This window comes from Mustela nivalis, assembly GCF_964662115.1.
Source record: "Mustela nivalis genome assembly, chromosome: 5".
NCBI lineage: Eukaryota > Metazoa > Chordata > Mammalia > Carnivora > Mustelidae > Mustela > Mustela nivalis.
In genome coordinates this window covers 74,583,142-74,600,849 of record NC_139024.1, presented here as the reverse complement: position 1 = coordinate 74,600,849, position 17,708 = coordinate 74,583,142, and the positions used below count along the sequence as shown (strand labels likewise).

At 43.0% G+C, this 17,708-nt stretch overlaps 1 protein-coding gene across 7 annotated transcripts in view; it reads left to right on the top strand.

The window, feature by feature from the left end:
• Positions 1–17,708, top strand: part of TPD52L1 (TPD52 like 1) — a 99,847-nt gene that overhangs the window by 50,869 nt on the left and 31,270 nt on the right. For all 7 annotated transcript variants that reach the window (XM_082729991.1, XM_082729993.1, XM_082729992.1 and 4 more), the window contains exon 2: positions 14,294–14,409. In XM_082729991.1, coding sequence (XP_082586117.1) covers positions 14,294–14,409 — 116 coding nt within the window. The remainder of the gene's footprint in view (positions 1–14,293; positions 14,410–17,708) is intronic.

Genomic DNA, 17,708 nt, shown 5'->3' with positions numbered 1-17,708 from the left:
GTTCTCAGTGCCTTCAGGAACACCTAAAAGCATGAGTGGCGCATAAGACCCATAAAGTCTTGGATAGATGGGTCCAGTTCAGGCTCTCTGACATGAGTAGAAGTCCTTGTCAGACCTTAGGCAATAATTCAAGTTTATATGCAAACCTAATTTGTTTGAGTTTCTTGAAGATAGCTTGCCTTCTGGGGCCATGTTCTTAAGCTTTATGCCATCTTTAGTATTTTGGTGACCTCATCAATACACAATGAACCTGAAAATCTTTTATCAATGGTATCTTTCCCCTTGTAGTCAGAAGACATTCACCTTGCATATATGGATGAATGAAAAATGGATGAAAATGTCTTTGTAGATCTCTATCTGTAATGTCACATCACTTCCATCTTTAGCCGAAGATAGGTTTTGGCCAGTCACAGGTTTTTGTTTAGGGGATTAGAGTCAATTTTAATCAGCATCTAACTATGTGGATTGTTACCTAAGTAACATATTTGGAAAAAAAAAAAGTAAACGGATGAAGTATAAGAATTTAATTTAAGCTACTACAACCTCAGAAGCATCTTCAAGTAAAATACTTAGAAAAAAAGCATAAAATCTTTCTTTATGTTTAGTATAGTCTCAAACTGAGCATTACAAAGAAGACTTCTTTTTTTAGCTACATTATTAAATGAAACCAAAGCTTTAGAAAACAATGCTATTAATAGTGGTGACTCATATGTTCTTCATATTTTAAGAAGGACAGTAAACTTTAGAGGACAGAGTCTGAAAGATTTTCTTCACAAAATTGTTTAACTATAATTATGGTAGTATATAGTATCATGTGTCTTCAAGCAACTCATAATGCAAGTTGTAATATAGATTATACTCTGTACAATATTTAGTAGTAATTTATATATAGGAATGTATATAATGACATATATAGAATGCAAAAAAGTAAAAATTTTAGATCAGTTTAAGGCACACAACATGTTACTTATTCTCCTAGTGTCGTTGGCAACTTTGTAGGATTCTTAGAAGGGAAACTGAAGATGAAGGGGGAAGAGGCTTTTGAGGGTGAAAGAATGGCACAAAAGCATAGGACTGAATAGAACATAACCGGGGACATGGCGTATGGCAGCCTGGCTGGTTACAAGACCTTCCTGGGAAAATCATAGTCAGGCTAGCTAGCATCCTTACTTTCAGCCAGCCGCAGGAGGTTTTGGATGCTCGCGTAAGAATTTTCAAATTTAGGCTGGAAGCAGTTCCATCCATTGAATATTTTTTGAACTGAATTTTGACAAGATGAAAGTAATGTGTTCAAAATATTAATTTGAGTGTTGTGTAGATTGGGTTGTGTTGAAAGAGTGCAAGCAAGGTGATAAAATTTAGCTAAGAGGGACGCCTGGGTGGCTCAGTTGGTTAAAATTTAGCTAAGACTGTAGTACTCTTAAGTGTGTAGTGATAAAAGCCTAAATCACTGTCATGACAATGAGAGTTTTTTAAAAGGTTAGACAAATAGGACACATAATGAAAAGATATGGAAAGAGCATCAAGAGGACTTAATAGTTTGACTTTCTATTCCAAGGGATTGATTCAAGAAGCATTAGTTGAGCAATGCCTGCATGAGAGATTTGGGGAGACGAAAGCCCACCCTGGATTCTTCCCAGTGCTTGGTAGTAGGAAGGCTGCATATTTTAAAGTTACAGACCTTGGCCTTTAGTAAACCTCAGTCTTGCTGAGCAGGTTTTATGGCGGTTTTTCTGAGTTGGGATAGAGAGACATTTTAGTTCCTGTCTGACTTGTGCATGAGGTGTTATGGTCAAGTTGAGAAAGTGTGAACTCTGTAACCTGATAGATTAACCTTCAGATCGTAAATCCCTCACTCATCAACCATGTGAGATTGGGTTAACTATTTGACTTTCTGAATAATATTTCTTAATTTGAAAAATGATAAAATACCACCTGTAGAAGATGACTCCCTATATATCTTGCATTCTGCCTGTCTTGCAAACAGAGATGCTGATTGCCTTTTTTTCTGGACAATCTTTTCAAGAATATTTGTACCAGATAGCCTTAGAAAATAGAAATCGTATCTCCCCAGAGCAGAAGACAGGTTTGGGTACTGTCCCATGGAATAAAGATAGTGTCTCCCTCCACGGCAAATATTGGGCAGGTTTGCTAACTGCCAATTATAAGATTTGAATTCCCTGAGAAATTCCCAATGTCGTTTAGCTGTGATTCAAACCCACTGTGTGAGCATTTTCCATCCAGGCACCTCCATGTCACCCCCATGGGACTTATGGCAAGTGGCACAAACCAGAAGGTGATGTTCATGTGTTCATGCTGCCTACTGTGCTATAAGCTTCTGATCAGGAGCCTTGGGTCTTCTGCCAGCGTCTAGGAGACTAGCAACCTAAGTCTTTAGGTTATGAGTCGGATAAAATCTGAGACCTTCTATCCCAGTGCTATCTGCCTAATGTGTTTCTGGGGAGGATGTGACAAGATAAACTGTGTCACACCTGCCATATACCATGTGGTTAGAAAGAAAGCATTTATTCTCCTTCTTCCCTTAAGAGAGTAATTGACCAGCTGCTGAGAGAAGGTTCTCACTGTGACAGCAGCATTTAGTCCCTTTTAAATACGGTTTCCAGGTCAGGGCACACCCTTTGTGTAGTATTGGGACATATTTTGACGTGATTCTGTGAGGGGGACCCCAAAAATGTTTGAGAACAGAAGATGAGTCTGCTGCCTGGTTGCAGTTGACAGTCCGATGTTCTTCACCAACTTCTCTCAAGGCCAAGAGGTGACACAGGGAACAGCAGGAACAGCCTGATAGCAATTCTATGTATAGTTTATTAGGACTGAGCTGGGACAAGCAGAGGTCAATATGGTACATCTAAGATGGTCATCTCTGAGGAAGGAAAAAGGGTGGGGCATGGGGAAGAAGGAGAGAAACTACTGTCTCTCAGAGAATCCGAAGGAGAAGATGGGATAAATTGGCCCTGTGAGAAGAGTTGATTGTTCCCAACAGGGACTGACCAAGGAGAGAGTATCACCCTTGCAGTCATTTGAGTTTCTCTAGTGACTTCTGCATATGTGAGTGTGACATTCAGGTGATTGATCCTAAGTCGCTTTTTGAGAGACATCCTCTCATGGGCAGCTCTAAGCATAGCTTGTACACTCTGCTCTTAGCTGTGGTCCACCCTTAGGAATGCAGGGCTGGAAAGGTAAACAAAACTGGCTTTATGTCATTCACTAGCTTACATTCTGATACAGGAGATAAGACATGGAGTGGAATCAACTCAACACAAGGGGGACAATAGTGAGTGCCTGAGAGTGGTACAGTGTGATGATGAGACCAGTGCTGACAGCATTGCCAAGGGAGAGAGTGGGGCCAGAGCCCTTGTGGTCTTCAGAGTCCACTCTAACCCCTCACTCCAGGCCCCTCAGTCTGACCAAAGATGGCAACATGTAGTGCAGGAAGCTTTTACATCCAGAGGGCATGAAGGAGCAGGCAGGTTTTTGGCTGTGGCCCGAAGCCAGTAGGAACCTCCACAGAGCTGCTGTAGGACACTGCTGAGAACTTCTTCCAGGCTCTCAGAATATGTCCCTCATCTCTGACCCAGCTTTTCTTATTTTCCAGACACAAACTTAAACTGTGATATGGACTTTACCTGTGTCAGAGTAATTGGAAAACAGCCCAACTTGTTTTAGACACTTTCCTTTAGGCTTATCTCTGGCAAGCCCACCACCACCCATGGCTACAGAACAGCATGGAACTGTGGTCCTGACTTGGCCTGTGCTATCAGGAGGCACCAGCTGTGAAGAGGCACCAGCTTTTCTCTGGGCCTGCATGAAGATGTTTTCAGATAAGCTGTGGAAAAGCCAAACCTTATGGACCAGATCTGCCTTCAAAATCCAAATAAAGACCCTAGTCCAACAATTGATAGTTACAGTTGCATCTGTTTCAGAGAATCCTACTGCCTGGAACAGTGCTGCTAGGTTTGTAAGTTCTGGGTTGGGTGTGGCTGAGTGACTGTTGCCCACCCACCCCCCAGCTCACCACCCTCCCACCCCCTAGCGTGAAGGGGGCAGAGCTCTGGATTAGCAGAGTCTAGCTTCCTAGACCATTGATCTAGGGAAGATCTTAGAGACTCTACAGATGACGGAGTGACATCAGGTTTAGAGGAAGCTAGGGGCAAAAATGATTTATCCAACTTTTAATTAAAATTTTTGAGGTCATTGACTGCAAATCATTGACATAATGGAGCTAAAACTTGGTAGAGTTCATAATGATCTCTTTTCCCTGAATTTGATTATATTATTGTCTCTGTTCAATTCAAGAGTTTGTGTGTATGAAAAAGAGAAAGATGTTCAGACTAGGTCAAATGAAAATGAGGTTTATTTTCTTGATGAGGAGGAAGCTCAAGGAAATTCAGAAGTCAAACAACTGGCCTCAGGACAAGCAGGTTTGTAAGTTCCATGAAAGTAAAGACCTGCACAGCACTCCATAGGTGTTCAATAAAGCTTTGTTGAATGGACGGCGAATGACAAACACAGGCAGCTCTGAGGAAGACTTAGGCCCACATTCTACCAGTTCTGCTAGTACCTGATTTAACCTTGATCCACCAACCCATCCATTGTCTCATGGTTTAAAATCTCAAGAGAGGAATTGAGAGGCTGCCTCTGAGTCAGGCATTCATCCTAGCCGGTGAAGCAATGGCCAGAAAGGGTAGTGCTATGTGAACATAGAGCTCCTTCTAGGGAGTGGACTAAAGGATAAGCAGAGCATGGCGACAGGGTTCAATTTTCTCTAGAACATTCACTTTGTGTTTGCGCACTAGCTATACTGGTATTACTTAAGGTACTTATGTGAGTGACTAGTCTCTGCGGTGAAAATTTTCTCACATTTTGAGGACAGAGTAGTAGCTTCTTTTCTCTCTCTCTCTCTCTCATAGCACTGAATTTTCTAAATCTGATCAAGGAAGAATTCAGTCAAGTCTGACCGGACTGAGGGCTAACCAGTGTTAACCAATTATTATTTACCAGCCATTGTGCTAGTATTTTGCAAAACTGTAACTCCTGACAACCAGCTCTTGTGGGCAGACATTATTATCCCTGTCTTACATCTGAAAAGACCAGCTTTCAGACAATCATGGTTAGAATTGAAAGGGGTGGAGCTGGGTTCTTCCTAAGATTAGTTTTCCCCAAAGGGGTCTCTTCCCAATAGACTATATTCTTGCAATCACCTGATGAATCATTAATCAAACTATTGGGATGAATTTGCCAGGACAAAGTCTAGGCCCTTCCACAAGCCATTAAATAGTCAGCTAGAGGAAAAGAGGCTGAAGGAGCATAGCATGTATTTGCGTATCCTCCTGTGGATCAGATAGGGGTTTGGGCAAACCAGTTCCAGACACATCATAGGATCAGTTGGGGACCTTTGATATGGTCGGGTTTCAGTTGCGATTTTAAAAACACGAGAAAGGGGTGCCTGGGTGGCTCAGTGGGTTAAAGCCTCTGCCTTCGGCTCAGGTCATGATCCCAGGGTCCTGGGATCGAGCCCCGCATCAGGCTGTCTGCTCCGCGGATAGCCTGCTTCCTCCTCTCTCTCTTTCTACCTGCCTCTCTGCCTACTTGTGATCTCTGTCTGTCAAATAAATAAATAAAATCTTTAAAAAATAAATAAATAAATAAATAAATAAATAATAAAAACACGAGAAAGTTTTCTGGGGCACCTGCCTGGCTCAGTTGGTGGACCTTGATCCTGGGGTTATGGGTTCGAGCCCCCACATTGAATATAGGGATTACTTAACAATAAAAATTTTTTTTAAAGTCTGGGAAAAAAATCAAGTTGCAAAATAGTGTGATCTCATTTTTTAAAAATACATATTTATTTAAATAATCTCTACATACAACATGGGACTTAAACTCACGGCCCAAAGATGAAGAACAGTATGCTCTTCCAACTAAGAGCCAGCTAGGCACGCCGATCTCATTTTTAATTGTATAGATATATCTAATTATATGTGTATATATGAGATATATTCAATTTTATATGTATATATTCATATGTCAGATTCTTAAAATCTAAGATGTCAAAGATTTTAAGATTCCTATTGTTTTATATCACTACAGGAAAAAATGCTTCTAATTAACGATAAGACACCATTGATTGTAAGAGGCATCCCAGTTTCAAAGATGTTAACATGTGGGGGAAATGTGCTGTAGATACAGGAAGAAATCTGCAAAGATGTACATGAAAATTTTAGGGGTGCCTGGGTGGTTCAGTGGGTTAAGCCTCTGCCTTCAGCTCAAGTCATGATCTCAGGGTCCTGGGATCGAGTCCCACATTGGGCTCTCTGCTCAGCAGTGAACTTGCTTCCCCCTCTCTCTCTGCCTGCCTCTCTGCCTACTTGTGATCTCTGTCTGTCAAATAAATAAATAAAATCTTTAAAAAAAAAAGATGTACAAGAAGATTTTATAGTGGTGATCTCTGGGAGACAAAAGTATTGTCTTTAATCATGGCTTGTCTTTGTATGCAAATTTCCTACATGCCATGCCTTCCCTGCTCCATCCTTCACCCCCACTCAAGGGCCAGGAAGGTGATCTCACCCTTGGCAGAACCAGTTATAAAATCTATTGGCATGTCATGCACCAGGGTTCAAGCCTTGGTTTTATGATGTGGGGGTGTAAAGCTCCCATTATTCTTCTTAGCATTTGAAGCCACTGCCAAAACTGCAGGGCAACAGGAAAAAACACATTTAAAGCCTTATATACGAGATATGTGATTCAATAATAGGCTAGATCCACGTTGCTAGTAAATGAACGGAAGGCGTTCAAAGATGGAGGTGCATAAGAAATCATATTTAGGTTTTGGTGGTGAGTTTAATAAGTGTGCAGAAAGGATTCCAATAAATAAACTTGTTTTATTTATATCTTTAATTTCCACCCCTCCTTGAATGAATATGTTAGTTTTTTGTGCTCTTGAAGATAACCATAAATCCAACAGTGAGAGTAGCTCAATAGTTTTTCCCAGAGAGAATAAATGGAGATATTTTGAAGTTTTATGTGAAAAGAATGCCTGGAGTTATTTTTGCCAAACATCATGATGAAAATATAAGTAAGTAATAAACACTACAGTCTTAGATTTATTATTTAAACCGGAGTGAATTTTCATTTATTTTATTGCATTCTTTCTTTTTATTAAGTCCTGAAATAATTTTATATTCTTTTTGAAAATACGCACTTTTCTTCCTTTGTTTGGTTCCACAGCCATATTTACTCCTTCATTCCTTAGTATGGGTGCATACACACATACGTGCAAAATTATCTTACCATTTAAAAGAAATTTGGCAACTTTTATATATTTGCCAACTACACAGGATAGGGTCGTTCGTTCGAAATTATGGTTTGTAATTATTTTAACTCCTAGCCGTCTGTACTGTTTTAATCACGTGCTTGCAGCCATGACCTACTCCACTGGAGAGCTCTGCAGGATGCTTTGAAAATATATCGATACTGGGGCATCTGGGTGGCACAGTTCGAACCCCCATAGGCTCTGTTCTCTTGGCATCTGCTTGGGACTCTCTCTCCTTCTCCCTCTGCTCCTCCACCTGCTCTCTCTCTCCCTCTCTCTTTCTATCCCAAATGAATAAATAAATCTTAAAAAGAAAGAAAGTATATTGATGCCAGTGGGCGATCTCTCCTCAAGGTTGAAGAAGGCATTTTAATTCAAAGCTCTTTTCTTGATTTGTACTTGCCAACATTTGTCTACTTTACTTCACATAGTTGTAGAACAGGGAAGGACATAGGCCCTGGAGTCAGACTAGTCTGCCTTAGAAGTGAAGATTTTCAAATGAGTCAAACCTTGAACCCAGGATCATAAGTGGGGATCTGCCTCAAGAAGGCTGGGACCAGCCCACAGTCCCTTCTCTGCTGGGTGTGCTTCAGTGGGTTGTGTCATTCAGCCCTACAAGTGGGACCTGAATGAGTCATTGTGGCCATTTGTAGGAGTGGCGAAAGCAGGCATGAGGTAGCATTTGACATCTACCTTGGGACCTGCCTGCTTCCAAATTCTGTGCCTGGCCAATGGAAAAGCACAATTCCTGCTTGACAGTCAGACCTGTGGATATTTGTTTACCCTTATTAAAATATTTGTATATTTTATTGTGTATAAATGAAAGAAAAATGTCTGTCTTTAGGTTAGATCCTATCACAGGATCACAAAATGTATTCACACTATGTTCTTTTTTCTTTGGTGAGTGAGCTTGAGCAGGACAGGGGGTGGGGGGGCAGAGGGAGAGACAGAATTTCAACCAAGCTTCATGCTCAGCACAGAGCCTGACATGGGGCTGCATCTCATGACCCTGAGGTCATGACCTGCACCAAAATCAAAATCAAGAGTTGGACCCTTAACCAGCTGAGCCACCCAGGTGCCCCCACACTCTATCTTGGTGTACATATGTGTAGCTCCTTTTTTTTTTAACCTGATCTGGGTAGGAGCCCTTCAGTTTGGGGTGGTAGAAAAGAAAAATAGGTTTAGTCCATTCCAATGGAATAATTTAAAAAACCCCTTTAAATAATATTTGTTTCCTCAGTTAAATTGCCCTCTAGCTCAGATTTCTCCTTTTTCAGCCCCCTCTTTCCCTTGTCCTGACTAAGGAGGTAGCCAGTATGTGAAAACAGGAAGGGTCCATGTAGGGTTTGTATTCTCTGCTGTCCCATCAACTGGGACCCTGATGTCCTCTGATGCTGACATTTTCTGTGGATATTATTCAGGAGCTTGTCTTCCTCCATGGGGTTTGGGCCCAGTAGCTCTCACAAGCTGATTCAGCCTCAGTTTGCTTCTCGTTGGTGGCAGATTCTCTCCACCTCCTCCCTCCAGACCTCTAGCCAAGGCCAGCAACTCCAGCCCCAGCTGCAGGGGAACCAACCCCTTATCAAGATGACAGCTCCCAGAGTGGGGTGTTCTAGACCCCTTGCATGGTTAACTGACTGCAGAAGTGTGAATCGGGAAAGTAAACACCAGGGGCTGGGGCCCAGCCTCCCAGCCTCTGTTCTTTTACAGGGATGTGGCTACGTGCGGGATGGCCTGAAAGAGATTTTTTCCAGAGCCCAAAAAGGAGATTGGGACAGGCTTCCTGTGCCAGTCAGAGACCAGAAAGAGGCCCATGAATGGCATGCTCAAAAGGGGTGCCTCATTCAAGGGAGTTCAGTGAAGGGACTGTTGGAAAGAGAGGAAGAGTTAAGGGAAGCCAGGAGGGGGCGTTGAAGTACCTCAGAAGGACAGCAGCAGGAAGGCCCTACAAGCCATAGGCTGGAGGAGGGGCTCAAGTTCTAGGAGCTTGACAAGGGCGAGCTGTAGAAGAGGACGATCTAATAGGACTGTGGGCTTTGGTAGTGAAAAAGCTGAAAGGGGCAGAGCAGCCTGGCAGGGAGGGTGGCAGTGCCTACCCCTGTCTTCTGCTGTCCAGTGTCCCTCTGGGGCTCCCCACTGGTCACTATAGGGTAAGGGAATCATATTGATGTCATCCGTAGGTCAGTCTCCCAGGGTGCAGAACAGAGTGGAGAAGAGGAAAGAATGGGTTTGCAGCGGGCCAACAGAATCTCCATCGTTCTGGGCCAAAGCCCAGCAAGAAAGATTGAACATACACATCTCACAGCATCTCTCTCCTCCCCTCCCTCTTCCCACCATCCCCCAGGGATAGAACAAGAGACACATGCATCCTTAGTAAATCCTAATACACTGTGTATTAGGGGAACTCCCTGGCCCGCATGTCCTGGGCTTGGCTTCTGATATATGAAGAGGAAAATAAAAATATAAAGAACATCCCCTTCTTAGAAAATTGCCTATTTTGCAAAACTTTTGTCTTTCTGGCAAATCTAATTTCAAATGCCAACAGTTTAAATGTGAGTCTTTTTTGTGTGTTTCTCTTGCTCTTCTGCCTCACTTCAGATAGGTGGATGCCTTGATTAGGATTTCCTTGCTAGGAAAATACTATATTCTTGGAGAGGCAAAAGAGAATATAAAGATTTTACTTTGATTATTTATTTGACAGAGACACAGAGAGGGACCACAAGCAGGGGAAGTGGGAGAGGGAGAAGCAGGCCTCCCACCAAGCAGGCATCCTGATGCAGGGCTCTATCCCAGGACCCTGGGATCATGACTTGGGCCAAGGCAGATGCTTAACAACTGAGCAGCCCAGGTGCCCCAGCAAAAGAAAATATAGCACATTAATATTTTTTAAAGATTTGTTTATTTCTTTTAGAGAGACAGAGAACAGGTGGGGGGGGGGCGTGGGGAGAGGGAGAGAGAGTCCCAAGCAGACTCCATGCTGAGCAAGGAACTCAACGCAGGGCTCCATCTCCGGACCCAAGATCACGACCTGAGTGGAAACCAAGAGTAGGCCACTTAACTGACTGCACCACCCATGGGTCCCAACATGTTAATATTTTTTAAAATGAGTACTCCAAATTTCATCAATATGCTGGTCTGGTCTCACTTAATGAGGTCTATGTTCTTTTCCTTGGAAACAACTTATTTCCTGGACACGAGGCCTTGCATTTCCCTAAATTCAATAGAGCTTCACATCTCAACCTATTATCAACTAAAATGGGTTTTGCATTACTGCTTTCTCTAGGATATAGGAAGATACTAAAGATATCTGTTGTCTTGAAAGGTCTAAGAAGCTGCCGTCTGTTCCCGGTACATGTCCTCCCACACTGCCAAGAGAGGGGAAGATGGAGAATTTGCGCATTAGCTAAGTTTAAGCAGTACTTGTTCGATTCCTGGGTCCGGCTGAGTGAGGGAGCCAGGGTAATTTAGAGGTACCTACCATGGCTCTTCTTGCTCCCTAACCAGTAGGGCAGGGGGCAGCCGACCTTCTGCACCCATCTCTTAAATCGTGTTTGGAATTGAAGCATTTTTTTTTTTTTTTTTGCTGAGTGTGGAGCCGGAGGTCAGGCTCAATCTCACCACCCAGAGATCACAACCTGAGCTGAGACAAGAGTCAGTCACTTAACCAACTATGCCACCCAGGTGCCTCCTCCTCCCTCCCTTGCTATTTCTCAATGTACATAGTTGTTCTAGGACTTTGACTGAAAATACAACAGCTGCATGTAAGCATAAATATTGACTAGCAGAAATAAATGACAGTATTTCCTCCCTTTCAATAACCTGCTTAACATTATTGTACTGAGTCTACAGATAGTCTCAGGTTGCAGGTGTCTGCATAGAGCTGACACAGTCTTTCTGAGGGATCATTAGTAGTGTTCAAAATGTTCATGTCCTTTGATTCTGGAATCCAGTGTATAAGAAGTCATCCAGATTTTGCCTAATGATTTTACTAGATGTTCACTGTAGCTTCCCAGTAAACAGGGTAAGTTGTCTATCATACATGAGGTAATACACCGTGTAACCATCAAAAATATGTGAATATGGCTGTGTTTTTAGACATAAAGGATATTCATGATATTCTGTGGAATAAATTAAGTTCACAACAGTAAGTGCATACAAATATAACAAGAAAATTTATACATATGCATAGAAGAACTGATCAGAAAGAATGGACCAAACTGAGAGTTATTAATGGGTAGTGTGATCAACAGTCATTTTAATCAATAAGAGATACTTTTATTTTTCTATCTTCTACAATGAACAGGTATTACTCGTGAAAAAGAAAATTACTTAGCTTTGAAACTGGCATCTGGGGTAGGTAGGTGGGACAAGAATCTGATGAACTTGGATCGGCAAGAGGCCACTTTCACTGATGCGTGTCTCTTTATCATCAGTGACACAACTGTTGACTCACACAAAAGGATGTGGGTACAAGGGACTCAGGAGTGGGGCCAGCTTGAGAAGACCTTTGCAGATTGGTTCATATTTTTATTTTCTTTACCTAGAATGTCCTGATAGTGAAGGATAATTATTTACCTTTCCTTTTGACTTTAGATAAAGTCGGTTTTTAATTTCTTTCTCAAATAATAATATCTAGACGAAAGAATATGGACAAAATAAGCTTAAAGTGTAGAAAACACTCCTACATGGAAATCCGGTGTCCCAGAAATGGAGCATTCCCATTAGCCCTGTAGAGATCCTTTGTAAGTTCGCTGTTCCCATCTACACCCACTCTGCCTCAGAGAAAACATTGGACCTGAATTATTTTTATCACTGTCTTGCTTTTCTTTATAATTTTATTTCTAAACAATGTTTTATTTAGTTTTGCATATTTTTGGTCTTTGTACGGGTGAGGTTATACTTTATTCTTCTTCTGCAACTTGTGCGTTTCACTCAGTATCTTTTTCCGGAGTTTCCTCCATGTGGAGTGGCCGCAGCTCACTCACTTTACTGTTGTCAATCGTGCGGGCCTCAGCGTGGTACACTTGTGTATTGTCCTGTTGATGGACTTTGGCATGATCCACAGTTTTTGAACCATGAAAGTTCTTATTGATGGCCTTGGGCGTTCCTGTATGAGTGTCTCAGGTATATCCATCGGTGTAGAAATGAACTTACTCGATCATGTTAGATTATTTTCCAAGTTATTTGTCTCTCTTTATATTCTTGCCGGGAGAGTATGAGAGTTTTCTGTCCTCCATGTAGTCATCAACATTTGGTAATGTCAGACTTTGAACTTTTTACTAATCCAATGGTTGTGAAGTGATTTAATTTGTATTTCCCTGAACATTAGTGGCATTCAGCATGTTTTCTTGGGTAACCATTTGTGATTTCTTCCTATAGCAAATCTGTTTTGGGTCTTTTGGGCTGTGTTTCTGGTGGGTTATTTCCTTTTTCCTTTTTTTTTTTGCCTAGTTTGTAAGAATTCTGTTTATTCTGGGACCTCATCTTTTGCTAGTTATACATATGGGAGATATCTTTTAACTTTCCATTTAGTGTGTGTGATGAAGAGACATTTGTCCTTTTATTCACCTTTTTTCATGATTTGCCTTTTCTGCATCTTGTTTAAGAAGTCCCTTCCTACCTAGAGTTTCATAAACCCTACTCTCTTCTAAAATGCTTATAATTTAATCTCTGAGAATTATGTGAAGGTGTCCAATTTTCTTTTTTCTACACGGATAACAAGTTGTTCTGGGACAGCTTACTAAAAGGTCTTCCTTTCCCCCACAGATGTATATAAACGCTAGCTCCGTCATAGCTCTTGTCCTAAAGGAAGCTTCCATTTATGTGGTGGCCTGTTGCTAGGTCCTTCAGAGAATGTATGCATTTGGGTTTTCTGGATGCCAGGGGAACATCTGCAGGGAATGTCTATTTTTTTTTTAATTTTTATTTTTTATTTAATTAATTTATTTATTTTACAAGAAGGCATTTTTCCTCACATAACAAGTTAGAAGTGGTACTGTTCGGGGTCATTGTGTGGCCCAGTGATGTCCTCAGGAAGCCAGGTGCTTCCCTGTGTCCCTCTACCAGCATCAGCTTGTGATGTCCTCTCACAGCTGCTGCTGGTCCAAGTTCCGTATCCACACGATTTCCACGTGCCAAGTGGAAGTTAAAAAAAGTTACAGTGCTGTCTTCTCTCCAGCTTCTTTTGGACCACCCATGTAGTGTGCATTCAGCTCACACACAGTCCCGCCAGGGTGAGGAGCCTCAGGCAGGCGTGTTTTGTTGCCCACTCAGTGCTGAGGGTCAAGGCTGCTTGCCTCACAGATCCTTATGGGCAGCGATGGCATTGGTTTCCAGTTCACCCTCCTCTCAGGGTGCAGCCCTGTGGGGATGCCGATCCCCTCTCCTTGGGTGGCCCTAGGCTTTGTCCTCTGCCTTCTGCACCCCAGGAGACCGTGAACACCGAAGCCGGAATTCATCTTGGTGGCCAATGTGGAACTAATGAAAACTTCTTCTGTTTACACCTCTGGCTTCCCACTTTGACTTAGATCTTTGGCTTCTTAGTGTTCTTTACTATCTTAGCAGCTCATCACACATTTAGAGAGATTTTTTTTTTCTGGAAGTTTTGGTTGTTTTTTATTTCATTTATATATTTTTTAAAGATCCCATTCAATTATTTGAGAGAGAGAGAGAGTGCTCACGAGCAAAGGCAGGGGTGAAGGGCAGAGGCAGAGGGAGAAGCAGGCATCCCACTGAGCAAGAAGTCCCAACATGGGGCTTGATCCCAGGACCCCAAGATCATGACCCAAGCTGAAGGCAGATGCCTAACCGACTGATGCCCCAGGAATTTTTAATTTTTTTTTTTTTTTTTTAACAGGAGGGTCTGTCAGGATATCTAATTCTCCAGACTGTGGAAACAGAAGTTGGCCAAATTCTTTTTTTTTTTTTAATTGCATTATGTTTTATCTATCTTGCCTAAAGGTTTGTTGGAGACTGAACCATTGCAAGGACGAGATGAAGACACGGTAGCAAGTGCTGACTTCTCTAGCATGCTGTCTGAGGAGGAAAGAGAAGAGTTAAAGGCAGAATTAGTTCAGGTATGTTTCGCCATTTTATTGTCCTTCTGTCTGCCTCAGGATCTTAGGAGTTATTGTTAGTTTTGTATAAGTCCCATGTTTTAGTTATGTTGTCTTTCATGTATTTATTTATTTATTGAGAGAGCACCAGCAAGGGTGGAGGACGGGGCATTGGGGGAAGCAGAGAATCTTAAGCAGGTTCCACACCCGACACGGAGTTTGACGTGGGGCTGGATCTCATGACCCTGAGATCATGACTTGAGATGAAATCAAGAGTTGGAGGCTTAACCGACTGGGCTACCCAGGCACCCCTATTGTCTTTCATTTAATAAAATTTAAATGATATTGTAACAGAATTCATTTTTTTCTAGGGTGTTTTTTGTAAATGCTAGTGGTCCATTATCCACTGGTTATAGTAGAAAAAGGCATAGTTAATGTTTCTGAAGCAACAGTAACAAGTAGCTGTAAATATGCGCCTCTTACTCTTTTTAATTTCACAATATTACGGGAACAGTAATCACTTACGGACCTGATGAATTCCTCCAAGACCTTGGTATAGGTACAGGTACAGGCTCCTTTGTAAGAGCAATTCCTGCTTTAGGTCAGCAGCTTAGCTCAAGCAATACTTCGAAGTGATTTCTTTCTGTAATGAGAGGTCACGGAAGCAACTGGATTGCGTTAAGTCGTGTACTTGTTTGCAGAGGAGTAAAGTTCTGGGGGCAAAGAGGAAAGCTATGGTGAATTTCGGTTGCCTTAAAACTGGTGTAGTCGCTGAGGGCCTCTAGACTTGGAGGCAGGGATGACGCCTGGCTGGTCCGGAATACAACTTCTGTTAAAGCCAGCCCTTTCAGACGTTGCTGCCAAGCGGTTACATTGTAAGAGGAAAGCGCTGGAGAAAGGGAGCTTTTCAAGTAGAAGGAGCAGTTAGGGCCAGAGGAATGAGACCCATATTCCTCCCCATTCTACGTGCCTGGATCCCAGGGCAGGAAGCTCCTGGTCAATCCAGAAGCAAGGCTCTGGGCTCAGTCGCAGGCAGAGGACACGGCTTGGAGCGGCACCTCGCCCTCACCCTGCTCTGTCCGCTCCAGGCCTCAAGCCCGAATGCTGGGGCATTTGTTTCAGACAGCTTATAATAATATTAAAGACTTTTTAGGTGCTTTCACAAAACACACCCAAAAATAACTTCATTATAAAATGGACAGAGCAGCTTGTTCTTCTGGCACAACAGAAATTATTTCAGCAAGCACAGCCTCAAATCAAATAGCCTGGCTCTTGAGCGGAGTCTGTCTGCGGCCACTGATCTACAACCACCCAACCGACTTCCGGTTGGCCACACACGCCAGCAGGCCGGACTGAAGTCAGCCGGGGAAGAAAATGTCCTAGTTCAGTGTTTCCTTACAGCCCAGAACTCTGGTTCATGACCAACTTGTTCATGTCAGTTGTGGTATCCAAGTTATATTCTGCAGACTGTGTCAGCTGATTCTGAGCTGAAATTTAATTCCTGCACTGTTATGGTCCAAGTCTAAGTTCAGACAAAACCTCTGTAGCTGACCACCTTTAGAGAGTGCCTTGAGTTTTGGGGGTTCTAGGACTGCTGGAGTATACACGCACGCATAGAACAGTGTGTTTTTTGAGTGTGTTCTTTACTTTCTAAATGTTCAAGAAAAAGTGAGCCTTGGTTCTAAGTGGATGCCCATGTACTACAAAAACCAGTGGTGTTTCCAGAAATTTCTGTCTCACTTGCCACATTACTAAGCTTCCAACACATCTCATTACTAAGACTCGTGAGCCTGCCTTCTGCAAATAACGCCAGACCCTGTTACCCTGTTCAAGTGACCAGGATTCGTGTTCTCATCCTCTGGATGTGCTGGAGTGCTTCCTGTCTCTTATTTCTGGAGTCTCCAGGAATGAAGAAGTACCACACGTTGCCAGAGAGGCATCGTGACTCCCAGAGGCACACGGGTGCTGCTGCGTGCCCCGGGCCCTGTGAAAAGCAAGGAAATGGTTTTGTTTTTTCTCTTGCTGTTTTTTCTCTTCACATTTCCATTTCTTCATCCACCTCAGGCCACCTCTGCTTAATGCTCAACCTTTTCTTAAATCTGCTTTGCCCGCCCTTCCGTGAATGCCTGCGGCTGTGTGTGTGCACCTGCCGACACTTGCTCCCACACACGCGCATGCACACTCATGCTCACACGCCCACCCCAAACCAGGTTCTTTCCGATCACATAGGCATTCAAATCAACTCAGATGCTGGGGTCTTATTGCAACAAGGACACACAGAGAGCAATCTCAGCAATCCCCCAAGTGGCCCTTCCAAGACCAGAGACAGCTTTTAGAGCTTCCTCAGCTCTCCACAGACGTTCTTCCTGGGCCCCTGTCACAAGCCACCCCTCTCTGTGCCTGAGGGAAGGTCCTATCAGATCCGTTCGCCACCTGGATAACAGGATGCCTCGCAGGCCAGCCTAATAGGTTGCCTTTGAGTCAGACGGTCATTGGGGGCCATGACACAAAGGAAGAGCTTTGTGGATGAGGACTTCTCATCTCTGTCTCCCTTGCTTACAAGGGGTCTTGGAATGTGCCAGGCATCCAGGTTCCTCTTCAGTGTGCTCCTCTCCCTGGGGGGCTTAGGTTCTCCCACAGTTTTGTGACTCTGCCGGATGCCCCCCACCAGCTGCTGTTGTTCATATGGCCCTGAAGATGCCCTTACACTTCGGACAAACTCATAACTCCACTCATCCACACAGCCAGCATGTTGTGTGCTGCCGAGTGCAGGCAATGGAAGATCTGTCCTTGTGTCAGGAGACCTAACATAAGCCAATAGTGTCCAAAAGGCTACATCTCAGATGAAGTTTGCACTTGAAAAGAGGAACCTGATATGAACAGTTTAGTCTTTCGTTTATTACTGTGATCATGCAGTATGTGTGTTTTTAAGTTTCTTCATTGTGAGGCCAACACAACACTGGTGCAGTGGTCTTTGTATAGAAGGTATGCAATTAAGACTTGTCATGATCTCGAATTATTTTATGGCTTAAAGAAATATTTACTTTTTATAAGGTTTTCTTTTTTTTTTTTTTTGGAACCTCCGCACCTAACATGGGGCTCGAACCCATGACCCCAAGAGTCACGTGTTCTGCCATCTGAGCCAGCCAGGTGCCTCATGATATTTGCATTTTTTTTTTAAGATTGCATTTATTTGACAGAGAGAGACACAGGGAGAGAGGGAACATGAGCAGGGGGAGTGGGAGAGGGGAAGCAGACTACCCGCTGAGCAGGGAGCCCGATGTGGGGCTCAATCCCAGGATCCAGGGATCATGACTAGA